The sequence below is a fragment of the Mercurialis annua genome, linkage group LG2, assembly GCF_937616625.2.
Source record: "Mercurialis annua linkage group LG2, ddMerAnnu1.2, whole genome shotgun sequence".
In the NCBI taxonomy this organism is placed as follows: domain Eukaryota; kingdom Viridiplantae; phylum Streptophyta; class Magnoliopsida; order Malpighiales; family Euphorbiaceae; genus Mercurialis; species Mercurialis annua.
Genome location: NC_065571.1, coordinates 201201 through 226748, shown reverse-complemented (window position 1 = coordinate 226748; position 25548 = coordinate 201201). Strand labels below are relative to the sequence as shown.

Sequence of the window (25548 nt, the reverse complement as noted above, 5' to 3'; positions counted from 1 at the left end):
AAACAGTCAATTTTACCCTATTTTGTATTTTTGACTTTCAATAGCACCATAAATCATCAAATTAAGTTTTTCACACCTTAAGCCAAAAAAAAAGGTGTTGTAGTATATGAAAGAGAAAATGTAAGTTATTATGAGAGATAAAAAAAGTGTGGAGGAGAGAGAAAAAGTGTATGAAAGAGAAAATAAAAATATATGTAAAAAGTAAATGTGTAAGTGAGAGAAAAATAAACACTATGAGATGTAGACTTGTGTAAAAAGGACCACAAAAATATTTTTTGGACAAAAAAGATACTCTCTCCGGTCTATAATATTTCTCGCATTTGGTTTTAGCACAAGAACTAAGAAAACAATTTAAATTAACCCTACATTGAAACTTGTTTATATTTCTGACTACCATTTTTATTTGTTTATTGTATTCTTTCAATAAATTAATGGGGGGCAAACATGGAAAAATAGCAATTAATGCTCTCTTGATATTATAACATGACAAATATTATGGACCAAAACAATTTCTCAAATGTGACAAATATTATGAATCGGAGGGAGTACATTTTAGCCTACTTTTTTCAAAAACCGGGTTGGTCCGATTTTGGTCAAGAACCGGATTTTTCCGGTTCAATCCGGTTTTGACCGATTTTTGAAAAAGTTGACTTTTGTATCAAACTGGACCGGGTAGAGAACGGTTCCCGGTTAATCAGGTCCGGACCGGTTTTAATAACATTAGTTAAAATATTATGCCTCCAGGACTTCTCAGATCTGCGTCTTCCAGCCATGGAAGACAAGCGAGCTCTGCTCGTCTTCCGGCCACGGAAGATGAGCAAAGCTTTGTCTTCCATGGGTGGAAATACAGGTTTGCTCGTCTTTCACCCTTGGAAAATGAGCGAGCTCTGCTCGTCTTCCATGGCTGGAAGACGAGGAGTTCTTCGGAGGCGGCGGGTTGGAACGCCCGTTTGGTTTATAATTTATTTAAAAAATTAATTAAAAATTTAAATTAATTTTAATCTGATTATAATTTTTTTGTTAGTTTTCAAAGTTGAAGGATTAATTTGTATTTTTTTTTGAATGGAGAAGAATGTAGTTTTATCCTTAGATTAGTTATTTGGATGATTTCATCCTTAAAGTAAAAAAAATTGTCAAAAATTGAAAAATTGAGGTATAATAGAAAACAGAAAATTCAAAAGTAGATAAAGTTGACAAAATTGCAACGTCGGGGTAGGATTGTAAAGGGGCTTAAAGGTCAGGGATTTGTGAGGGATTAGGCCCATAATAAATATCAAAGGTGTGAAAATAATTTTTAATATATATGTGTATATTGAAAATTTTAAAATAGTTGGGTTTTTTAGAAAAAATATATTTTGCCAATAATTTTAAAGTATTTAGATCGAGGGTTTTTGAGACTTTATGGAATGAAATCAATAAATTTATAAATTTCATTGTTTAGATTGAATACAAAATCGATGGATTTATAGAAATATATTCCGAATATTTTAGTTTTAATACAATCCAGCATTCATTAAAAAAAAACTAATTTCAACTTTTTTATTTAAGAGGTGGAATTCTAAGTGAGAACTTTTGGAGAAGGCAAAAGGCTTACTTTAGCCCCTAAGGTGAGAGCGAAAGAATTAATAAGACCCTAAGGTCGAAGATTGCTCACTTTGCCCCCTGACGTTCTCCAAATTGGCTCAGATCGCACTACCGTTAGTTTGTTCCGTCTAACTGATGATGTGGCCCTTAGGGAAAAATTTCAAAAACATCCTTAATGTTTAAATTATTTACCAATTTTATATTTATGATTTGTTTTAACTATTTTCACCCTCTTTTTCATTTAAATATATATAATTAAATAATATTTAAAATCAAAACATTTATTGAAACAATCGAAACCCAATTAAACACTTCGAAATATAATTAAACGCTTCAAAATTCAATAAAACCAATCAAAATTCAATTTAAACCTATTAAATCTAACACTCATCCGCCGGATACCACCTTTGTATTTTTTAGAAAGAAATATTCCGAACAAAACTCTAAAAAAATTAATAAACAAAAATAATATTTTATTTATTTTTTAATTTCAAAAACCGAACGATTCGTCAGACCCACCGTCGGTGGGTCTGCTCTAAAAAAAGAGCAGACCCACCGTTGGTGGGTCTGCTCTATTTTAGAGCAGAACCACCACACGGTGGTTCTGCTCTTTTTTAGAGCAGACACCGTGGTGGGCTGCTCTATTTTAGAGCAGAACCACCACACGGTGGTTGTGCTCTTTTTTAGAGCAGACCCACCACGGTAGGTCTGCGTGGTGGGTCTCCGGAATTTAAAAAAAAAATTAATTTTAGACGTTTTTCGGCTATGGATTGGTGGTCGTATCTCCGATCAAAATAAATTTATATTCGTAAAAAATAAATTATTATTTATTTAATTTTTGAATAAATTTTTCGGCGATCGATTTATTTGGATTTCAATTTGTTTAATTAGGTTTCGACGTGTTTAATTGAGTTTCTATTGTTTAATAAATATTTTATTTTAAAATATTATTTAATTATTGATATTTAATGAAAAAGTGGGTGATAATAGTTAAAAAAGTTATAAATATAAACTTTGGTAAATATTTTAAACATTAAGGATGTTTTTGAATTTTTTCCATACATGTCATCATTTAACTGAAAAACAGACGGTGTTAAATTTTTGGTGTGTTCTAAGCCAGTTTGGACAACGTTAGGGGTAAACACCTCTAACCTTAAGGTCTTATTAATTCTTTCGCTCTGAGCTTAAGGACTAAAGTGAATCTTTTGCCTTTGAAGAATAAGTGATTTTCACTATTCATTAATTTTTAAGATATTTTTTACACTAAACGATGGATTTTTTTTTTCCCAAGATAGAGTTAATTATGAAGATTCAACTTACAAAGGGTGAAAGTCATATAACAAAGACTTACATATGATCTTTCAACAAATTAAACTACAAAATAATAGACAACAATAAGATACAAGCAAAAGAAATCAAAATACAAAAAAATTCTAAACATAGATCCCAAAACTTAACACAACGAAATCGTTGGAAGGGTGTTTCGAAATTTTCTTGCACCGATTTGTCAATCAAACCGCTTGAACCGTTGAAGCCTACTATTCCGATCGTTTATCTTCATCTTTCTTAAAACTCAATAGAGATAGATTCATATCCTTTTCATTTCTTAGATCTACAATACTTTAGAGTTAAAGCTCAAACAAACACTAAAATTTCTTATAGATCTAAGAAATACAAATAAAGGAGAGAAAAAGACTTTAACTTTATTTCTAACAAGTAAAAAACAAAATTCAAATCAAACAAAACCTAGACTTTTATTCTTAGATTTATTGAGATAGTGTCTAAAAGATTTTTTAAGTAGTGCGCATAGGAAAAACATACGGACAACGTATAAAGTAGTATCATATTCTTCCTTAATGTATAAGATCTCCTTCATCAACCTTTTCCATTGCAATTTGCATATGTTTATATCTTCTTTATATAGCCGTGTAATTCACACTAACTAAAAAATAAACGATTTTTTCCCAAAAATAAAAAAGATGTAGGCATTTAACCTAATTAAAAATAAAATTTAATAACATTAGTTTTTTTATTGAATTTCAATCTTTTTATTTTTAGTTTTAGAAATTTTGAGTATCTTGAAATAAATTCCTTTAACTTTCATATCCTGAACTTTAATTATAAATCCTAAAATATAAACTTTAAATTCTTAACAATAGTTTTTTTATTTATAAATCATTAAGGCAATGTTTGAATTAAAAGATTTTAAAATCAATGAATTTGACTAAATTCATAAATTTTAAATCTAAAAAATATAAAATTTTAGATTTATGAAATTTATCGTTCGAATTGAACATAAAACTCATGAATTTATAAAGAATTTTTTGGAATAATAAAACTTTTAAACAATCCATCATTTATTAAATATGATGGATTTCAACTTTCCCGCCTCGGGAACGGTAAGATTTTTCCCCCTCGTATTTGTTGTTGATTCTGAAAACAATGCGTCCTAAGAATACTTCTTTGTGAAATTAAAAGAAGCTATTTGTGAAATGGATGGACTATGTATTGTATTGGATAGGCATGAGAGCAGATCTAAGGCACCCAATAAAATTTTTCTAAAAGCAAATCATGAAATGAATAGGCATGAGAGCAGATCTAAGGCACGCAGGTGCTTCAAGAGCTGAGTCTAATCTTCTCTTCACAAGAAGCTTTGTTTGGTCTTGGTGCTCTGAAAGTAGATGGTTTTTTTATTTGCCTGAGTCTCTCTTCACATATAGCTTTCTGCATAAATCAAATAAATCAGAACAGACACAACAATTAAGCCTCATATTATTCTAAAATTTATTAATAAAACATAAACTTTTAACTTCCTATTTTATTAATTAAACAGTTTTTTATTATTATTTTATAATTTTATTGAATTTTTTTTTAGGGTGGGTGGTGGTGGTGGTGTTCGGCTCATTGAACAGAAGCTAGTCATCGGAATTTACCTAAATTTTTGGCCGGTTGGTGGTGGTCAACAATATTTATTAACTGTTAGTCATTGATTTTGAATTAATTGATTGGTTGATAGTTTATCAAATGTTAATGTTTATTCATGAAGGAATGCATCCCGACATCTCTGATTTCATTATGGAAGACATTGTTCGTGTTTCTTATCCTAGAATGTGCAGATTGTAGTCTCTTGGCCTTGGCCTCTCTTTGTTATCAAAAAAAAATTGTTAATGTTTATTATAAAAGCCTAATTTCTAAATAAAGTCAAACCCTTGCAACTTGTTAAAATTCAAACCAAAATTTTAATTTTTATAATAATAGTCAAATTGTATTTTTTTTATTATAATAATAATCAAATTAGTGGTCAAACTTGCAATAGAAAAAATTCAAGTTTGGATATCATTACAACAAAAAAAATGCAATTTGGTTATTATTATAAAAATTAAAAGGTTTGGATTAAATTGCAATAAATCGTAAAATTTTGAATTTTTTTTGGTCATAGGCCTATTATAAATAATTGAATTTTACTACTTGAAAAATAATAATATAATATTTTAAAAATTCACCAAATTTACCATCGAATTTTGGCGTTTAAATTCTGGGAGTAAATTTTGATGGATTTTTTAAATATATTATTTTTACAAATATAGTTCTTTGATATGTTTTAAATTATATTGTTGTCTCAATATTATCATGATTGTTTTAAAAAATTGGATAGGTTTGTAAATATTTCAAGAAATAAATATTATTTTAGTTAATAGAGTAATTTAGCTTATTTTCACTCGTCATCCCTAACCTTTGGCCCTGTTATCACTGACGTCTTTATTTTTTTTGGGCATATAAACCTTCCGAGTTTCGATCTCACGCCCAATAAACTCTTTCGACCAATTTTTGGTTGATGCTTTCAATTTTGATGACGTGACACTTAAAAATTAAAAAAACAAAACAAAATACATGACATATCATTTAACACATCATTAAAATAATTTAAAAAATTAAAATACCTAAAATGCCCTTAAAACCCTAAAACTAAAAACTATTCACCTAAATGCCCCTACCCATAACCTCAGCGGTCGCTGTCCCCACCGCCGGCTACTTACACCCCAATTCCCAGCCCCATCCACCTTTCAACCTCTAGTCGTCTACTTAGATGAATCATCTGTTCGCCTGATTCGTCTCTGGCAAGACAAACATCTCGTTGTTCGTCTTGCTTGAGATGACCCATATGGGTTTGTCTTAATTAAGCGAGACGAATAAGTGGTTCATTTGAAGAGATGGTTGGGGTGGAAGTTGCTAGGAGTTGGGGTAGAAGTGGCTGACGGTTGTGTCAGTAGCAGCATGGCTTAGGGGTGGTTGGGGTTAACGGTGATAACAATTAGGTAAATAGTTTGAGTTTAATTTTTTTAGGGTATTTCTGTTTTTAGGAGCATTTTGGGTATTTTGTATGTTTAGGGTATTTTGATAATGTGTCGAAAGAAGTGGGGTGAGTTTTTTTTATTTAAGCGTCACGTCAGGTAACGGTATTAATCAAAATTTGAACAGGAGTTAACTAGCTGTGAGATCGATTCTCAAACTAAGAATGTAGTGATAAAAATGCTAAATGTCAGAAACGACAGGTAGAAACTTAAAATTTTACGTTGTTCAATTAAAAAATGTTTTTTTTTGTTTTTTTTTTTCTATGGAATCGCAAATATAATTGGAACATTGTTATGTGTGTGCATAGTGAAAGTGGGGGCTAATTATTCGCTACGGTCCCTGATTTTTGAGGTACCTTATAACAAACCTCTTAATGTTTAAAAACAATCAGTAATCCCATGATCTTTGTGGCGGCGCTCGCTAAACCACTAGAGAACGAAAATACCTCTGGCGCCGTCTTTTTTGATCAACTGACATTCTTAAAAAAAATCTGACGGCGCCACATCAGCTGACACGTCATCAAGAAACCCTAAAAAATTAAAATACCTAAAATACCCCTAAAATTAATTAAAAAAATAATCCAACCCAACTCAATTTAACCCAAACCATTTTGTAAACCCATCCATCACCAACCCAACCACCGACGAAAAATTTTTCAATCATCTTCTTCGATTTTATGATGATCGAAAAATTTTCCGGTCATCTTCTGCGTGGATTTGTTCAAGAACAACTGGTTTTGTTCCTCAAGAACAAATCCTCCATGGATTTGATTAAATCGGAAAAGATGGTGGCGGCGTTGGTTGGGTGGGTGGTGGTTGTTGGGTGGCGGTAGTGGTTGTATCGGTTGTTGGGTTAATCAAGTGGCTTAAATTAGATTGAGTTGGTTTGGTTTTATTATTTTTTTCTAAATTAAAATTAGAAGTATTTTGTCTCTTTGAAAATTTTAAGGTATTTGCTGACACGACGCCGTCAATTTTTTTTTAAAGAATGAATAACTGAAAAAGACGGCGCCGGCAGTATTCTGGTCATTTTTGGGGTTTAGGGGGTTTTGCGAGCACCGCCACAAAGATCAGGGGGTTGCTGATCGTTTTTAAACATTAGGGGATTGCTGATCGTTTTTAAACATTAGGGGGTTCGTTGTAAGGTACCCAAAAGTCAGGGGCCGTGGCGGATTATTAGCCTGAAATGGATATGAGCCCCTAGAATTGGCCCTTAAATACCCAACGACCAACCTCCCTTACAACTTCTTCTTCATTACTAGCTCTCGAGCCTTAGCAGGATTTCTAGAAAAGCAGCATAATGGGTTTCTTCTCCTTTCTCGGCAGAGTCCTCTTCGCTTCCCTCTTCATTCTCTCCGCTTGGCAAATGTAATTTCTCATTTTTATTCTTTAGATCTACTGTGTTTTTTTTAAGTACTCGCTATAGATTTCACTTGTTTCGATCCGTGTAGCCTGTTTCCTTTTTAGATTCTTAAGACTTATTTTCATCTGGCATTTATGTTAATTTTTCTACAAAAAATTGTTTGGGTGATTTGTAGTTACTTTATATGTTACTACTTAGGCATCAGATGTCATTTTTGTTGGTTTAATACTGTTTGCCTATCCTTTTGAAAGTAAAATGTTTGTTAAGTTTGGAGACAATTGACTCAATTTTCTGATGATCTAATTAATATCAATTGATTTAAGACAAATACAAACACACATCTTTATAAGCAATGTGTTGCAGTCTAACTACATGAATTGATATTTTATTTATAGTTTTTAGTTTTTAGTTTTTAGTTCTTTTGTTGGGTCCTACGATGCACAACCTGGTTTACAATGCGATTTATCGCATAAATGCTGTGCTTGAACTCTGATGGCGCTTATGTTCGCTTAAATTTTCTACTTATTTTCAATTAAAGCTTTTGTAGGTGGATGTGGAATATTTATGTTTCTTGCACATCAATCCAGAATATTTCTTTTATATGCCTATATTTGCACAGACTGTAGAGTCAAAAATGGATGGAGAATTTTATATTTATAATGTTCATATCATCATATCTATTTAGGTTCAATGAATTTGGTGAAGATGGTGGCCCTGCTGCAAAGGAGTTGATCCCTAAGCTTGCAATAGTCAAGAAACATCTTTCTTCAACATTGGGGATAGGAATGCCTGATATTGATGTGAGAGACCTTGTTCCTTGCTTATTTTGCATATTTTGTGTTGCTTATTTCAGTCTGATCTATCATGAATTGTTGTATGTTGGTTTTCTGATTTGTATGCAATTTTACAGCCTAGACATCTTGTAGCAGTCATTCTTTCCTTAAAAGGTCTCGGAGGTTTTCTCTTTGTTTTCGGGACCCCATTTGGTGCATATCTCCTGGTTAGGGTCCTTTCACTTTAGCCTTTTATATGATTTGCCATTGGAATGCTCGGAAATTTCACTAAGCAATTACTGTTAATAATAATTTGCTGTGTCTTTATCTTAGCTTGTCCACCTGGCGGTTTCATCTCCGCTTCTCTATGACTTCTACAATTACGACAAAGACGAGCCCGAGTTTTCAACTCTCCTACATCAATTTTTGCAGGTTCGTTTCAAATTAATGCATTTGAGGGTTTCTATGCATCCCCTTCTCACTCTCCATTCATTCTTTACACAATGTAATTTTGTTGGTTCGTTGTGGCAGAGTGTTGCACTTTTTGGTGCATTACTTTTCTTCATAGGGATGAAAAACTTGATTCCGAGGAGGCAAATCAAGAAGAAGGCTCTGAAAGCAAAGGCGAACTAAACTGCTGAAGTTTATCGGGTGTCAACTCGCTGCACATTGCTTGTCTGTGGATGTTCATTTCTTGAGCTCTCAATGTTGTAGTTTCTTTTTTGGGTTGTTAGATTGATAGTGATTATTAATGGGGTGAGACATTGCCATCTCACTGCCGGACTTGCTCATTTTTACGTTAAATCCAATAGAGCAAGAATTTTTGTCATTTTCAGCACTTTTTGATGTTCCGACTGTATTGAGCTTTGTAGCAGGTCAATCCTTTATATTTTTTATCTCCCTCCAGTTGTCCATTGTTTATGCCCCTCAAAACAGTGAAGCCTGGTTGGTACAAGATGAAAAAGAGAGTTGTGAAGCAGCATAATTAGGAGTGTGCGAAAATCGAACTAAGATGAATAACCAAACTGTATCGATAAATTTATTTCAGTTTAGTTTGATATTATTAAAAAAAGTTAGTTTTTGATTTGAGTTTGGCTTGGAACGTAATTTTTTTTTTAATGAAACATTAATGCAAACCAAATTGAAATAATAAAACAAAACCAAGAAAATTGACCAAACAGGCCTAGTTTGGTTTGGTTTGAATTGTCTTAGTTTTTTTTTTAATCGAAACCAAATTATTAGAATTATAAAAATCTTAACAATATAAAACTGACTAAAAAATGAATTAAACAATAAAAAACACTCGATTGATAGAACTCACAACCGGACGGTGTCGTTTGAATGAGCATATAAAATAGTCTTGTCGCGGAACTGGTAAACAGAAAAAGTGAGAAGTTGAAGCAGGAGAATCAAAGAGCTCAGAGCAACAATCGCACACTTATCGCCATGGTATAGTAACTATTTACCATCAATTGCTCACTTCTTTTTTAAGAACCACTCAATTTTTACTACGTTTTACCGGTAGGATTACTTGAAAACGGTAGTGCCGTCACAACTCATCGCCGAGAGAGGCTCTAATTTAGTTGTCATAAATCCAGGTACTGCCAAAATTAGCTATGTATGTATATTAAAATTATGTTATCTGTCGGTGAATTACAATTTACGATGATTAGGTTCTGCAAACGTTAGAATTGGACTTGCACCACAGGATACTCCTTATGATATTCCTCACTGTATCGCTCGTTACACCAATCAAACTCCTAAATTAAATGTTAAAGATCAGGTTTACCATTTTTTTTTAATGTTTTAGCTTCTTTTTTTAGTTTTTGTTTTACTGCGGTTGGTTGTGTTTACTTTTGTTGGTTTTAGATGCTGAATTCTCAGGTCACGACAGCACAACACATGGAGCGCGAGAAAGCGTATGATATTGTTAGTCGTAATCCATTTTTGGTTTTATTTGTGCTTATTTTTTATATTGTAGAGTAGGTATTTGGTTGTGTTGTGAATTTAGTTTGAATTTTTGTTTGTTTGTTTGTTACTTGTGTTGAAGATTGCTTCGTATTTGAAGATACCGTTTCTAGACGAAGAGGTTGCTAATAGTTCTTTCCCGCGCAAGGTATTGTGATGTTTCTTTCATGCTATTAGCTTTGCGTTAGAAAACAAAACATAGTGATGTTTTTTTTTCAGTTTCATATGTGGAAAAATACATGTGTAATTTGCAGACTGGACGTGTTGATGGATTTAATTCGCAGAGTGGAAGGAAGGATGTGCCTTTAACATGGACTAATGTGTATGAGAAGGAAACTGATTTTTCTTTGGCATCGGGTAATGAAAACAAAGATTATGGATGGTTATTACTATGACTACAGACTTTTATTTGATATTTTTCAAATTAAGCTTTCTTATCTGTTTGACGCTTTGACTCATACTTGATTAATCATGTTTGACGATTGAAGTTTTAAATTTGATAGTACTGTTTTGAGTTTACGAGTTATGGACTTCTATCAATGTGAACTGCACTGTTGAATTGTTTGTACAGAAAGACCAACAAATGAAGGTCAGATCGGCGAGTCTGCAGAGAAGCATGGAAATGCAGATGCTAAGGAGGCTAGCACAAGTAAATACCGAAAATTCATTTGTGGTGGGGAAGCACTAAGAATTTCCCCTGCAGAGCCATATTGCTTACATCGTCCTATTCGAAGGGGTCATTTAAACATTTCACAGCATTATTCCTTGCAGCAGGTTTGTTCCTTGTGTTTAGTAGCTTCCCTTTGGTTAATATGCATATACTGCCCAGTCGTTGACCCGCATCGGCCTCATTTATGTGTACCACTCCACCAGGGAAAGTAATGTACCATCAGTTTGTCTGTAGGTAGATCATGTATTTTTTCGCTTTGAGAAGTTTCGTACTGATATCTTTCTAGGAACTGTCATGTGTCCTGAAGCTTCGATAAAGCATGAGATGAGGAGAAACTATTTTCTGATTTTTAATATTATTTTCTTACTGCTAAGGTGCTTGAGGACCTGCATGCTATTTGGGATTGGATTTTGATAGAGAAACTGCAGCTTCCTCATTCTGGAAGAAATAAGTTTGCTGCGATCCTTGTTTTGCCTGAAACATTTGATAATCGTGGTAAAGACAATTTACTAGATTTGTGCATGCAGATCAATTAGATCTTTACATATTTAAGTTTATTGAGTTACTGGCTGTACGTGACTTGACATTGTTTATGGCATATCCATGTAATGTACTTATTTGTTTTGTTACTTGTATTATGCAGAAATAAAAGAAATGATATCTGTTGTGCTACAAGATTTGTGCTTTAGCTCGGTAGTAGTACACCAGGTTATAAACATCTTCCTGATGATTTTTGTTAAGCTGTCTCTTTACACTTTTGAAAAGTTCCCTCCTTTTGTGTACCATTTAAGTCATCAATTTTCTTTTCAACTGTTAAGCTCTTTATTCAATATGCTAATGCATGCAAAAAAAAGAAAAAAAAAAGAACTAGTGTTTGATTTTTAAAGTATGGTTTTTTTCTTGTTCTATGTTTTTGTTGAGGGTCCTTGTAATACTTGCACGAAATATAGCTTCATTAACCTACTTTTTCTAACATTATTCACGGTACATTTTTATATGTGAAGTGAGACTGGTGTAATAATGATTTTTCCCATTTATCTCCTGCTATAGGTGATTTTCTTCATAGATCTGCTTATATTTTGGCTCATGCATCAGGTGTTATGTTGATCATTTTATGAAATGTGTCTCAGGAAGGTATTGCAGCAATTTTTGGAAATGGGTTATCAACAGCATGTGTCGTAAATATTGGTGCTCAAGTGACATCTGTCATCTGCATTGAGGTAGTTGCATTTTTATTAAAAATTAACTTTTATAACGATCTAGATATAGCTTTGCCCTTATGGTGTTCGCAGTTTGAAGGCGCGTAATGTTTAGGTTAAGGGTAATATTTTAGTGATCGTAAAGGAAAACAATATGCAACCCTTGTTATTAACTGAAACAAACAGTTCTACAAAAAAAAAAGTGTAATATGTATGACGAAAAATGTACTTCTGAAAGCATAGGCTTTTGCTGTTCCCTTTGTTACTTTTCTTACTTGTGGCCTCTGCATGTCCTTGTCTCTCGAAGGCTCTTATTTTCTGTAGTTATTTATTGTGATAGTACAAACATGAGCACGCTGACAATGCTTAAAATACATATTTTTAAGGTTCTGACTACTATTATAAATTCACAATTAATAAATTTTATCTTTGGTGTACAGGATGGAGTTGCTGTACCTAATACAGAAAAGACTTTGCCCTTCGGCGGAGAGGTTTAAACTTTGATTTCATTTTGAATTTATAACTAGACATTGAACCAGTATATAAGCTTAAGTATGCAAAAAAGTTGCTGTAACTTTTTCTATCGATGCTTTAATGCTGTCCTAAACAATCAAACATTTGTGTTCGTGTTTGTACACAATATTATGTGCATTTATTATCATCAGCCAAATTGTTCTATACTGTGTTGCAGCAGGAAAAAAGAAGCCATTTTGTGTATTTCATTCTTATTTACCCATCACAAGGTGGAAATTTGTATAACTCAGGCAGGATTAAACCTCTGGGACAGTTTACTATGATATGTTCATCTTATCAACTTTTATTCAGTTCTCCATTAAGCTAACCTGCATGTTCAACATGATTTGTTACATGATACATTTGTTAGATGTGCAAAATCCAGCAATAGCAAAATTATCCTTATAGCAGTGCAATTCTGGGTAGTGAATATGGTGGCTATTTTGATGGTGTAATTGCTATCATTCTACGACGAAGTAAAAATTGCTTTGCAAAATTTAGAGAAAAAAATCATGTCACACGTTAGTTGGTCATCATAAATAGAACATAAGTAGTCTCTTTGCCTTATGATAGGACTTTGAATAACTAAACAGATGTTAGTGTCACTACCAAATGTGATGCTGCAGAATTTTTCCTGAAAAAAGGTGAAAGCACTATGAATGCCATTGCTGATTAGCCTAGGTGTATGAAGCCTTTTCAGAATTCCTTTGCCCCACGATCCTTTAAAAAGAAGGATTATTTGATCATATGATCGATAGGCTTGGCATTTGGGTAGTTTGTGCATTTAGTATTCTGTTTGTCTGGGTACTCTTTCTTCCAATAATCTTATATGTTGTCAAATTTTACTTGAACTTCTGTTCTGTGTTGGTGTTGTGACTAGTTATATAACTTTTTTTTTTCTAGGACATATCTAGATGTCTGCTCTGGACTCAGAGGCATCATCAGACATGGCCCCAATTTCGAACTGACATTTTGACAAAGCCTATAGACATGCTGATGCTTAACAGGCTGAGGGAGTCTTATTGTGAGATCAAGGTGAAATTATTTCCCCTTTTTCTTCAATCTCTTTTTCTGAGTTGATTTCAGTTTGCAATACAGAATGGCAATTATAACTCATTTAAACTCAGAATCGCCTTTAGGATGAGAAATCGTCATTGATTTTAATCATTTCTCTTAGTTGCTGAACTTTTGAGGACATTTGTGCCTATTTGTCTTAAAGATTAATGTTCTTAGTCCATATATGATAATCCTGTTATAGTTTTCACTTTTACTTGGAACTATGCAACTTGTTTAACTCATCATGATATTGAAGGCATGTTTTTTCCTTCTATACATTTTATTTATTATTTTAGTTATTAGGATTGTCTTTTTTCCCCTTGTTGCTGACAGCCATATAAAATCATGATTCTTGAATTTTGGTGTTAATACTCCTACTAAAGTATTTATTCAGTGAGTCTTTTAGTAGTTTATCACCATGAATCATATAACTTTTAGTGAATATCTTCATTTTAGGATGTATTTTGGCTAATAATAATTTTCTGATTCTTCTTACAATTCTAACTACTATGCTATGGGCTGCCAAATATTCCTTGGCAGGACTAAACCCTTTGACATCTTTGGTTGAACTAGCTGCTAATGGAACATTGCAAGACATTTAAGATTCTACTGGAAATTGGAAATTGACCCCTCTAAAGTGACTTGCGATTGTAGAATTGTTTTTGAACTTTTATCTCCTTTCCTCTATAGTTCACTTTTATGCACAGGAGGGAGAGGTCGATGCTATTGCTCTAGTTCAGTCTTATGAGGATGGTATGCCAGCTGGATCTCATAAAACCAGGCTAAATGCTCTTAATGTATGTCTTTGATGATGGAAGTTTCTAGATTATTTTTTTCTTAAAGGAAATTTAGCTGAGCACCATCTTGACAGTTTGTTCGAACAGGTACCTCCTATGGGTTTGTTCTACCCAATGCTGTTTGTTCCAGATGTTTATCCTCCACCTCCACGTTCATGGTAGTCATGCTTATCAAGTTTCTTGCTTTACACCAGATTTCTGTACTGTACCAATAAAACACAAACAACTACTTCCTTTGATACTGCATTAGGTTCCATGACTGTGAGGATATGCTAGAAGATGCATGGCATGTGGAATACCCTCGAAAACCAGACATGTCAGATGGTTTATATCCTGGTTTTAATGGATTGCCAATGTGGGATAACTATCCAGTTTTTGCTTCTAAGCCTAAGAAAGAAGAGAAGATTGGTCTTGCAGAAGCTATCACCAATAGCATCCTCTCAACTGGTAAAACTTTCATACTTTTGCTATCCTAATAGAACTGTTTGACACTTGCATGGTTTTGGTTGTGTATCAATAGGGCGTATAGACTTGAAGAGGAAACTATTTTGCAGCATACAATTGGTGAGTTTTCATTTCAAGATCGCAATTCATGAAATTATATGTTCTTAAATTTTTGTGCAGTGATAAGATTGATATGGCGTTGTTTTTTAGATTGGTGGAGTGGCTTTGACACATGGTCTCATTTCTGTAGCAGAAGAGAGGTAAGTTATACTCAGCTTTAAGAAGTAGAGCGTGTATATTTGACACTCATTCTTTTTTCTTGATAACTGAAAATTATCTGATTAAATCAACTACTGAAAGAAAAGGTCAAGTTGGGTTCACTGTAAATTGGGAACGGAATGCAATCATTTTCTTGTTTGGATCACAAGGAACATTTATATATTTGAATTCGAGTGACTTTGACTTTATGTTGATTGCCATTCTTTTAGTTAATTTAAGGCAAAAGGTACAAAAAAAACCTCGTAGTTTTCACAAAAGTATAGATCAGCCCTTTTTTTTTGGGATAATTAAGCCCTTTTTGTTTTCAAATAGAACAAATAACCCCTTTAGCCATGGCTGACATGTCTTCCATAATCATATAGGATAAAAGTTCAAAAATAATTTTAATGTTTAAAATATTTACCGAAAATTTGAGGGGGTAAGTGTCCCAAAAATAAACTAAAAGGGTTTATTTGTTCGATTTTAAAACAACGAGGGTTTAATTGTTCAATTTTAAAAATACGAGGGCTTAATTGTGCCCAAAAAAAGTAAAAGGGCTGATTTGTCTTTTGAGAAAAAGTCGAGGGTTTTTTTGTAACTTCTGCCTTAATTTAAAAATAAACTTGAATTAAGCTTCTTGGATATCTAGACATCCATTTTCATTCACATTCCAATTTCAATAGTAAATGAACATGCCAAGGATACCTACCCTCTATGTCAGCATCTTTTGTTGTATAATTTCCTGAATCAATCAAGCCATTGAACTCGTGCAGGTTTTGGTTGTGTGCTAATAGCATTTGAGATTTAGACAGTTCACCAATATGCAAAAATTCTTTGGTCTGAGTGGGATCTTTAATGATATATTTATCCCTTTTGTTTAGTCATAATCATAAATAATAATAACAATACCATCTGAAAGAAGGACAGTTAAAATTGATTCTCAGAGATGCTTAAAATAATGCTAAGAATGACATTGAAATGCTTATGCATTGGATTGATTCATGAACCTTTGAATTCTTTCTTCTTAAATCTGTTCTCCTTTATTACTGCAGAGTCTTACTTGCAATTCCTACTAATGAAGCAATTGACACTGTCGAGGTTAGCTTTTTTACTTCTATATTTTACATTTTTATGATAACTTTCCATATACAGTTTGGTCCTGGCTAGGTTGAAATTAAATTAGAAATGCTAAAATTTCATTCCGTTCATCTAGTGTCTGATAATGCAGACAATAATAACTTTGAGCATCCTAACATGGCAACATGGAGGGCTAATAAAGGGTGGCATCTTTAGATAGATTGCCTTGGTCATTTTATCGTAAGCATCACCCATTTAGTAATATCTCTCTCTCACTTTATTTTCTTGGAACTTCTTTAAAATTCTACTTATCTGGTCAAGTCAAACGACGACACTGACAATTTATGCAATGAAATTGTGCTGTTATAGAAAACATGAAACTGCTAAAATATGAGTGCAAAAATTGGGAAATTTTGGGAGTAGCATGTATCTTGTCGACGCTGTGGTGTTTGGGATATTTTTGGTCCAAAATTGTGTTCATATTAACATGAATGCTTGATTCCATGTATATAGACATAGTACTACAGTAGTTTAACTATAATTTCTAAGATCCTTTAATATCAGAAAAGTTTCAAGTCCGAGGATTCTTACTTTATTTGCGGTATTTAGTTAATCCACCTGTTGTCAGGTAACTACCAATTGCAACGTGCGTAAAATGAGTGCGTCAAAGGGCTTAGTTTTAAAATATAAACCTGACTTCTATTAGACGATAATGGATTTTAAATTTCCTCAACAGAGCACTTCAAGATTATGCTGACTGAAATTAAAATGATTGCAAAGCTCGTAAATTATTTGAAAGAAACTGAAATTGCATTAACTAAAATCAACTGAATATAAGAAATTAAGCTTTGTAAACAAAGCTACGAATATTAAAGAAAAGTAAAGTTTGCAGAGAATTCTTTGAAAATAGTATTGTTTGAAATGGTCTATTGTTGGTTTCTTTTCGTTGTTGGATCTCCCTTCTTTTATCCCTCCACATGGTAGTTAACTTCTATTTTCCGTATTATTAATAAAATCACAATGTACAGTTATTTCCTTTGAGCCTCTGTAACCTCTGCAGGTTTAAATTCCTAGTCAATGTCATGTTCTGGAACCTTCAACTTATCTCATACAGTAGAACTTCCAACTCCATGTCCCAAAATTATGTAAATGGTCAATTATACTGTTAGCTACATCCTCGAGTTGAACTATGGGCCAAAATAACGTGGGGGATTCTTATGGGTTTGATGAATTATCTTCTATAGAGGTAGCTGTTAGTCTACTTGCATAAAAGGAAAATGCATTGGTCTTGTACACGATCAGTTTTTGACAACTGTGATGGTTTTCACTTTCCATATCTTGCGTGCTATTTCTTTTATTTGATTTTTCTCAAGTTGCGGATGGCAGAGGCTGATGTTATGTTGACTCCTTATATGTTAAATAGGTTCTGCCGTCGAGAACTACTCCAACTTTTGTGACCTGGAAAGGTGGAGCTGTAAGTTAAGCGCTCACTACAATTGTATTATTATTTTTTTGTGACTGGCTCCTGTGCATGTTTGCTGTGATGATTTAGCTATATCTGATAGAAATTCAAGGAAGAGAAATGCTATAATAATTTAGATATGCCTGATAGAAAACCAAGAAAGAAGTTGGAGCTTTTGACGAACATTTGTGCATGTAATCAGTTGCACTTTTTAGGTTATGTACCTTAGGCAAATCCATTCAGCCTGCAATTTTGATTCGGTATTTTTTTGAGCCATACATGTTTTACCATTTTATTTTTTCTTGATGTCTGTTTAAGTGCATGTTTGATAGGCAATAATGGAGCATAACAAATGTAATTCATTTTAGTCGCTATAGTCTATTACTTTTCAAGAGACTTAATTGTTTAGTGTTTACATATTATTGGCTTAATCACTCAAAAGCCCTCCACCTTTAAATTGTTTTTCAATTGCACCCTGACGTTGGAAAATTCTCTCAAAACCCTCCCGCCTTTAAATTCCATTCCAATTGCACCCTGACGTAGGAAAATCCTCTCAAAATCCCCCCACCTTTATATTTTTTTTCAATTGCACCCTAAATTGGTAATTTTTATGGTTTTAATTTTAAAAAGTTATTGGATATAATTTTAGAAAGAATGATTTTTTATATTATTAATAATATTAGTGTTTAATTAGAATATAGATTAAAAAATTACTCAAAAATAAAAAGAATATAGATTAAAAATAAAAAATTATTTTAAAATTTTTTTCATGTAAAAAGAGGTCAATTTAATACTTTGGAGTACAATTGAAAAAGAATCTAAAGGTGGGAGGGTTCTGAGAGAATTTTCCAACGTCAGGGTGTAATTGAAAAAAAGTTTAAAGGTGATGGTTTTTTGAGTGATTAAGTCCATATTATTCAAGTTGGAGGATGATTATTTTGTATGTTAGAATGTTCAAATGTTTCAATAGGGCAATTCAGACGACAGTTACTGCTAATTTACGGTTTGGCATGATATTTCATAAAATGTGTTCTCTGGTGCTAGATTCTTGGAATTCTTGATTTTGGTCGGGATGCTTGGATACAAAGGGAGGACTGGATACGGAACGGGATTCACGTTGGTAGTGGCAGAAAGTACAAAGACTCTTACTTTCTACAAGCACAAGCTATGTGTTACATAAATTCTTGAAGGAGACAGGAGCCAAAACTTTGGCTTACAAATATCAATTTTCTAGGTAAAACAAATTAAACCCTAAACCTAATTCCTAGGCATTAGATATTTATGAAAGTTGAATGTTAAGTGAACATTTTGGAGGGCTGTTTCTTCTTTGATCAGGTAATTACTCAAACGATGCGACTTCCATCCTCATCCTCCATAATTATGAGATTTTACCCAGTAAGGTGGAACTGGTTTTGCTTTCGACCTTTGCGTTGAAGAGAGTGACTTACTATGCTGGAGGAACGACTGATTTTTTTATGCTAACAATTATTAATTTCTCTGTACCATAGATTTTGGACGCGAATGTGAATATCAACTACATTCGGATGCAAAATGTAACATCAACTGCTGCTGTATAATATGATAACAGTGATATTAAATTTCTTCTTCCCTAATCTATTATGACATGATGGCTTAGTCCTCTTCTAGATGTAGTCACTGAGATTCATCACTTTTATTTGATCCTACTTAAGGGGTAGATTTGCTCGGATATCCAAGATAAAGCTAGCTTTAATATAGAAGGCGATAAAGGGATGGGATAACAGAAATCCCACACCGGAAAGATGTGGGCAAGAGAGCAGAGAGCAGAGAGCAGTTGAAATATATATGGTACTTTGACCCGCTGTTAATACCTAAAAGAACAAAGGGTCAACGCGCCCCCTAAACTTGTGTCACGGGGTCATCTAACCCAATTTATACTTTTTTGAGCAACTAACCCCAAAACTCTTCATTTTCGGGTCAAGTAACCCATAATTATATTTTTAAAACGCGTAAAATACAAATCGGAGGTGAGGGATGCAAAAAAGTAATTAGATACTTCCCTAATTGTTGCGATATAATTATCCTAAATCTGTTTTTTAAAATAAAAATATAAATTATGGGGTTATTTGACCCAAAAATGAAGAGTTTTGGGGTTAGTTGCTCAAAAAAGTATAAATTGGGTTAGATGACCCCGTGTCACAAGTTCATGGGGTGCGTTAACCCTTTGTTCATACCTAAAAGGGTCGGTTGGCTAATAATGCCACATTCTCCCTCGTCTAGTGAGTGCCGTAGGGCTATCATGACATATGGCCGACATAATTTATGGAATTCAGTAGGGTTGGCTTGCTTGGCTGACCCTCCTATCCCTACTAATCTTCCTCTATCTGAAAGCGCTAATAATCACCTATGACTCTTGATTTTAGGGGTATCTTACGACAATCTTTCTCATAAAAAAATATCAATAAACCCCTTGATTTTTGTGGCGGCGCTCGCTAAACCCCTTTTGGACGAAAATACCCCTGGCGCCGTCTTTTTTGGTCAACTGACTTAAAAAAAGAAAACAAATCTAACGGCGCCACGTCAGCGAAATATCTTAAAATTTTCAAACACCCAAAATACCCCTAAAACACCTTGCCTAATAAAAAACAATCCAATCAAATCTAATTCAATAAAATCTAACCCAATAAAATCTAACCAAACCCCTTCACCCTAACCGCCACCCACCACCCCACTGTTCTCCGGCCACCACCATCCGCCGCCACCATGGCCGACATTTTTTTTTCCCGGCCGACTGAGTTGTTCTTCAACGAAGAACAGGCCTGGACCTGTTCTTCAACAAGGAACAACGTCCACGGCTGTTCCTCGTTGAAGAACAGCCATGGGTGCTGTTCTTCAACAAGGAACAGCGCCCATGGCTGTTCTTCATCCATGGGCGTTCCTGAGGAACAAATCCGTGGGAACAAATCTGTTTCTTCAGGAACATATCTGTTCCTCATGAACGGTTCTTGAGGAACAGATCTGTTCCTCAAGAAACAGATTTGTTCTTGACATTGGGATGACCGAAAAATTTCCGGCGGTAGTTGGGTGGCGGCGGTGGTTGGGTGGCGGTCGGTTGTTGGGTTAATCGAGTGGTTTAGATTAGATTGGGTTGGCTGGTTTGGGTTGTGGGTAATTTAGGGTGTTTTAGGTATTTTGAATTTTTTTTGTTTTTTGATGACGAGTCAACTGACACGTGGCGTCGTCAGTTTTTTTTTAATGTCAGTTGACCAAAAAAGACGGCGATAAGAGTATTTTTCTCCGAAAGAGATTTAGCGAGCGCCGTCATAAAAATTAAAGGATTTACTGATCGTTTTTTTTATCAGAGGTTTTGTCGTAAGGTATCTCTAAAATTAGAGGTCATGGGTGATTATTAGCCATCTGAAAGTAGTGATATAAATTATAGTTGAGTTATGTTGACTTCTACTTTATGTGTGTTAGCCACTACATTTAAATAATAATTCAATTAATCTGGATATAATAAACTCTTAAGAATATTTTAATATTTTATATTTAACTTAACAATATTTTTTTATATTTATGGATAAAAAAATGACTACTTTTCTAAAAACTTATAAAGTAACTCTACCTTAAATTAGTCTAGTTCAAGTGATATTCGAGCTACTCGAACCCAAAGTTATCTTAATCCAAATGACATCCAAGCTACTGGAGTTTGCATGACATCCGAGCTAATGGAGTTTAATCAACTAAAATGATCTACATAATTCAATAATATTCTCACAAGTCACTTCATCTAGTATCCGAATTAGAATCTAAAGCTCGAATTCAAATTTATTAGTCGATTTCAAATAATCTGCGAATAATGCAACTCGATTAAAATCCTAATTTAAAGTCTCAACTCACCAATGACACAGAACAACTTATTAATTTATTAAAATTTCCAGTTTGAGAACTTTGAAAGACGAAAATCAGATATAACATTTAAATTTCTTGAAGTATAAGCTAAAGTTTAGCAACAAGTTTCCCTTCAACCAATCCAAGCACGCCACACAAATCCGGATACAAACTCTTCCTTATTTCCTGATAACAGTAACCATCCCATTTCTTATTCCCCAGCTCCTGCGCCAAGCGCACAGTAGCCTCAGTTAACTTCTCCTCACTATCATACGCCGCATCCACAATCCCCATCTTCACCGCCGCATCTCCCTTAACCTTCACCCCTCGCAACAGCACATCTCTCCGAGCAGCCACGTCATAAACCTTATCTCTAAACGCCGCCGAGAAATAATCCGGCAACGGCAGCCCTATGTCAACCTCACTCATATACAACACGCCTCTGTCACTCCTCATGTACACGTAATCATGACTCAGCGCGAACAAAAATCCGGCGGCGGCGGCGTGTCCTTGTACGACGGCGATGGTCGGCATAGGTAGAGAGATCATCTGTGCAGTCACTGGTTTGAAAGACGCCACCATCTCGCGGAGACCGTCCATGGCGGATCTGCCGGTTTCGGCGGCGGTTTTTTTGGCCCAGGCGAGATCGAAACCGTTGGAGAAGAACTTGCCGTGTGATGTAGTGATGAGGACTGAGCCGTGCTTGGCTTGTGATTTGATTGTTTGGAGAGCGGAGCTTACGGCGGCGATGAGAGTTGGATTCAGGCGGTGATCATCGTCGCCGGTGAGTGTTAGAGTGAAGATGTTGCCTTGTTTTGATAAGGTGCACATTTTTGTTATGTGTGTGATGATGCAGGTGATTTTTTCTTGTTATGGGTATGCGTACCAAGTGAAAAAAGGCTGGAGATTTTTGCACTTCACTTATTTATAATGGTTTAACCTATTTTGGAATCCTTGTACTTTTTATTTTTTATTTATTTGATCCCTCTTTAAAATTTATTATTCAGTAAATTGCTATATTTTTTTTTTATATATAATAGGTCCTTTTATGGACATAATTTATGAGCGTGTAGGCCGGTCGTAGTTAAGTGATTTAAATTTGTCACGTCGAAAATGATAAAAATTCTTATATTTTTTAATTTTTAATTTTAATTTTTTTAATCAATAGATTTATATATTTATAAATTTTTGTTATCTAGTCTTTTCAAATTTGATGACATAGGGCATTTTTTTAACGTGTCGACTTAAATACTAAAGGTAATAAATAATCATATTATAGAGGATAATAAAGTAATAAGAAAATAAAATGAATATAAGTGAAGTGCAATTATTATTGGCGGAATGCAAAAATCTCCGCCCATGAAAGTATTGAACGGAGCAATTTATATATTTTAATGAAACCTTATCATACTGCTAGGGAGCAATTTATATTAATTTATTTTATCTCAGTCCAATTATTTTTGAAGGAGGAGTGTGTTAAAATTAAAAAAAAAAGTAAACAAATTCGGTTTTAATCTAACCGAATCATACCAAACTGGACTTTTCGGTTCGGTGCGATTTGAATTTTTTACTCTAAACTAAAAGTTCAGTTTTGTTTGGTTTGGTTCAGTTGGTCTTTTTGCTTAGTTCTCAAATCAATACACAATCTATTTGTAGCTTAAATTTTTATTTATTTTTGGTGTGAAGTTTTGTGAAAAAGGAATGGCCAATGCCAAAGGAGAATCAGATATCCCTGCACATTCTGGAAATAGCAACGCCTATCAGGTCTTCTTAAATAAGAACTGAAACAGCTTCATGCAAACCTTCATAGAGATAAACCCCTAGATCATGAAGAAAACCTTGATTTGTCATCCGGTCTGCACACCGGTTACCTTCTCTGTATGTATGACGAATACACACATTCCACTGTCTTCTAAGGAGATTCTGAATTGCATACAACAAGCCAGTGTGAAGTTGGTGATTTTTTTAAAAAGAAATTGTCAAAAAGATTACAAAAGTTATAAAAAAGACTTCAAATTCATCGGACATACTAAAAATATGTTTTTCTTTCACATTTTATCTTTTTACTTTGATGTGTTTTTTATAGGTAAAAATAAATAAAAGTGATTTTTTTACTTTTTAAATAAAGATGAGCATTTTGAATTTAAAACATATTTTTAAGAATCAAGATTTCTTTTTGATAATTTCGTAGTTTTTCTAGAATTTAGCTACAATTTGTTATATTTTGATATTAGTTACTACTAGCTGTTTCTTATGATACATATTGATATTAATAAAAAAAGCTAATAAATAAAAAAAAATCCGATTTCCCGTTTCATTTTAAATATAAATTAATTTAACATTAATAATAAATTATTAAGTAAATATAAACCCAAGTAAATCCCAAAAGGCTAAAATGGTCTATTTCTGTAAACTTCCCAAAACGGCATCCTAAAAAAAACGCAATTCATTTTCACAGCCTAAAATATAGCCTTCCATTTACTACCTTACCCTTTCATTGGTTCTATTTTCGCGCCCAAAAGCACAGTAAAGAAAAAAGAATACAAAAAGTACCGCCAACTTTTACAGCGCCAAAAATCTTTTGCGCGCCAAAATCATTTCTCCATACAAAAGCCGAGCCCAAATTAGCAGTTTCAATCGTCTCCAATTCTTCTCTTCAACTCAGAAAATATTTTTTTCTCTCACTTTGCTTTTACAATCACTCTCTTGTTGAAAAAAATGGAGATTGCAGCCACAGAAGAAGAGAATATCAGTAAAATCAAGTCGGAGATTCTTGATTCCGGCAACGACAATGATCCAGCGGTCACCGTGAAGCGTGCTGGTATGGGTAAAGGCTTCCGGGTTTCAATAGATGTAAAACAAGAACCGTTTCAAGCTCCAGAAGAATCTGCTTTAAAGCCCTTGTTTCGAGTGAAACAGGAGCCTGACTTGGGGTTTGAGGATAAAAAAGATTTGGATTCTGCAGATTCTAAGGCTGTCCAAATGGAAGAATCTCTTGATAATCAGACAGTTGATCGAAACAAGGCGCTGGAGGCGGAGATTAAAGTGAAAGCGGAACCTAAAGAATCAGAGGATGCTATAATGGAGGAAAACCCTAGAGAATTAGATGTTCCAAGGAAGGAGGAGCCTAAGGAATTATCCGTATCCGCGAATGAGGTATTGAAAAATGTCGAGCAAATTAAAGAAGTGAGTTCAGAGAGTGATCAACCAAAGCGTGTGTTTTCAAAAAGTATTCATGACATGACATTCCCGGAATATTTGGCATACTCCGAAGATAGACCCTTAAACCCTAGTAAGACTAAGAGTACCAACACTAAGGTTAAAGAGGAGCCTGATTTAGTACTAATAGAGGATAAGACCAATGATGTTAAGGCGAAAGCGCCTGTTAGCGATACAAGGATTGTTAATGGTGTTAAAGTGGAAGATGGTGATTTCCCGGAAGAGAAAGATTGGTACTTGGTTGGTAGAGCTATGGTTACCGGCTTATCCACTAGTAAAGGGAGGAAATTAGTTGATAATGAAATTGTCAATTTTGTGTTTCCTAATACTAATTTCAGAAACAATTCCCGATGGATTGTTCGTTTTGCTACTAAACGCTCTGGAGAGGTAAAAGGGTTGAAGTTTAAATGATTTGATTGTGTTTTGAGTTTTTTAGCTATGTATGTTCTAATTGGTGATTTGCATTGTTTTAGATTGGCCGGCTTCCGATGGAATGGGGAAAATGTGTTGTTCCTCTTGTGAGTTCGAGAAAGGTTAAAGTTCTCGGAAGGTGTGTAGCTGCACCTCCTACTCTTCACATTATGCAAGAGATAATGTTGTATATCAGGTAACATTCTGTTTATTGCTTCAATTATTTCTGATGCTATGTAATTGCTATTGATTAGTAATAAGTTGTGTTGTTGTTTGTGAATTTGGCAGCTTTTATATTCACAGTTCAATATTTACTGAGATAGATAAGTCAACATGGAAGCTAGGATCTCCTTCGAACATAGACTCTACGATTTATCCTCTTGTTACTTTGTTCAAATTGCTCAAAATTGGACCGTACCAGAAGGTTTTTCTCTCTTTTTCCTCTTGATGTTAATGTCTGTTTAGGCTCAACAATCATCTATTACTAATTGTTTTGATGTATATCTTACAATTCATTTCTTTTTGATTGAGC

General features: G+C 33.9%; 4 protein-coding genes and 1 non-coding gene across 11 annotated transcripts in view; 4 read left to right on the top strand and 1 right to left on the bottom strand.

The window, feature by feature from the left end:
* The first annotated feature begins 7171 nt into the window (after nt 1-7171).
* Nucleotides 7172-8968, top strand: LOC126670786 (uncharacterized). Its single transcript, XM_050364612.2, has 5 exons — nt 7172-7304; nt 7985-8099; nt 8210-8299; nt 8406-8504; nt 8604-8968. Exons 1-5 carry the CDS (start codon nt 7237-7239, stop codon nt 8703-8705), a joined length of 474 nt encoding a protein of 157 aa, XP_050220569.1. The 5' UTR covers nt 7172-7236; the 3' UTR covers nt 8706-8968.
* A 419-nt stretch (nt 8969-9387) lies between these two features.
* Nucleotides 9388-19129, top strand: LOC126667790 (actin-related protein 9). 6 transcript variants are annotated; one of them, XM_050360869.2, is made up of 21 exons: nt 9396-9521; nt 9598-9670; nt 9746-9855; nt 9942-10001; nt 10123-10188; nt 10295-10397; nt 10612-10814; nt 11085-11205; nt 11354-11418; nt 11841-11930; nt 12350-12400; nt 13326-13457; nt 14186-14275; nt 14363-14433; nt 14526-14722; nt 14796-14839; nt 14930-14979; nt 16030-16075; nt 17478-17528; nt 18561-18750; nt 18852-19129. In XM_050360869.2, exons 1-20 carry the CDS (start codon nt 9519-9521, stop codon nt 18702-18704), a joined length of 1770 nt encoding a protein of 589 aa, XP_050216826.1. In that variant the 5' UTR covers nt 9396-9518; the 3' UTR covers nt 18705-18750; nt 18852-19129. The 6 variants fall into 6 exon arrangements, 5 of the variants coding, with proteins under 5 accessions (XP_055960530.1, XP_055960529.1, XP_055960528.1 ...); XM_056104553.1 differs by lacking the exons at nt 18561-18750; nt 18852-19129 and adding an exon at nt 16206-16294 and having other exon boundaries at nt 9389-9521; XM_056104552.1 differs by lacking the exons at nt 18561-18750; nt 18852-19129 and adding an exon at nt 16191-16294 and having other exon boundaries at nt 9389-9521.
* Nucleotides 19130-19730: 601 nt separating this feature from the next.
* LOC126670845 (U11 spliceosomal RNA) lies at nt 19731-19858 on the top strand. The gene has a single exon (XR_007638839.1). It is a non-coding gene; the product is annotated as a U11 spliceosomal RNA (small nuclear RNA).
* Nucleotides 19859-21398: 1540 nt separating this feature from the next.
* Nucleotides 21399-22296, bottom strand: LOC126670487 (enoyl-CoA delta isomerase 2, peroxisomal-like). Its single transcript, XM_050364230.1, has one exon. The coding sequence runs from the start codon at nt 22215-22217 to the stop codon at nt 21495-21497; it is 723 nt and encodes a 240-aa protein (XP_050220187.1). The 5' UTR covers nt 22218-22296; the 3' UTR covers nt 21399-21494.
* A 1393-nt stretch (nt 22297-23689) lies between these two features.
* Nucleotides 23690-25548, top strand: part of LOC126669816 (DNA repair protein RAD5B) — a 6515-nt gene continuing 4656 nt past the window's right edge. The window contains exons 1-3 of one of the 2 annotated variants that reach the window (XM_050363377.2): nt 23690-24992; nt 25079-25212; nt 25305-25440. In XM_050363377.2, coding sequence (XP_050219334.1) covers nt 24105-24992; nt 25079-25212; nt 25305-25440 — 1158 coding nt within the window. In that variant the 5' untranslated portion in view covers nt 23690-24104. The remainder of the gene's footprint in view (nt 24993-25078; nt 25213-25304; nt 25441-25548) is intronic. The other variant, XM_050363378.2, reaches the window with a different exon arrangement.

Excerpts from the sequence above, each read along its gene's own strand:
- LOC126670786 (XM_050364612.2), top strand. The coding sequence starts at position 7,237 with ATGGGTTTCTTCTCCTTTCTCGGCAGAGTCCTCTTCGCTTCCCTCTTC. Across the intron at positions 7,305-7,984 it reads ATTCTCTCCGCTTGGCAAAT|GTTCAATGAATTTGGTGAAG; the intron begins GTAATTTCTCAT and ends ATATCTATTTAG. Across the intron at positions 8,300-8,405 it reads CATTTGGTGCATATCTCCTG|CTTGTCCACCTGGCGGTTTC; the intron begins GTTAGGGTCCTT and ends TCTTTATCTTAG.
- LOC126667790 (XM_050360869.2), top strand. Across the intron at positions 11,931-12,349 it reads CATCTGTCATCTGCATTGAG|GATGGAGTTGCTGTACCTAA; the intron begins GTAGTTGCATTT and ends TTTGGTGTACAG. Across the intron at positions 14,840-14,929 it reads TATTTTGCAGCATACAATTG|ATTGGTGGAGTGGCTTTGAC; the intron begins GTGAGTTTTCAT and ends GTTGTTTTTTAG.
- LOC126670487 (XM_050364230.1), bottom strand. The coding sequence starts at position 22,217 with ATGTGCACCTTATCAAAACAAGGCAACATCTTCACTCTAACACTCACC.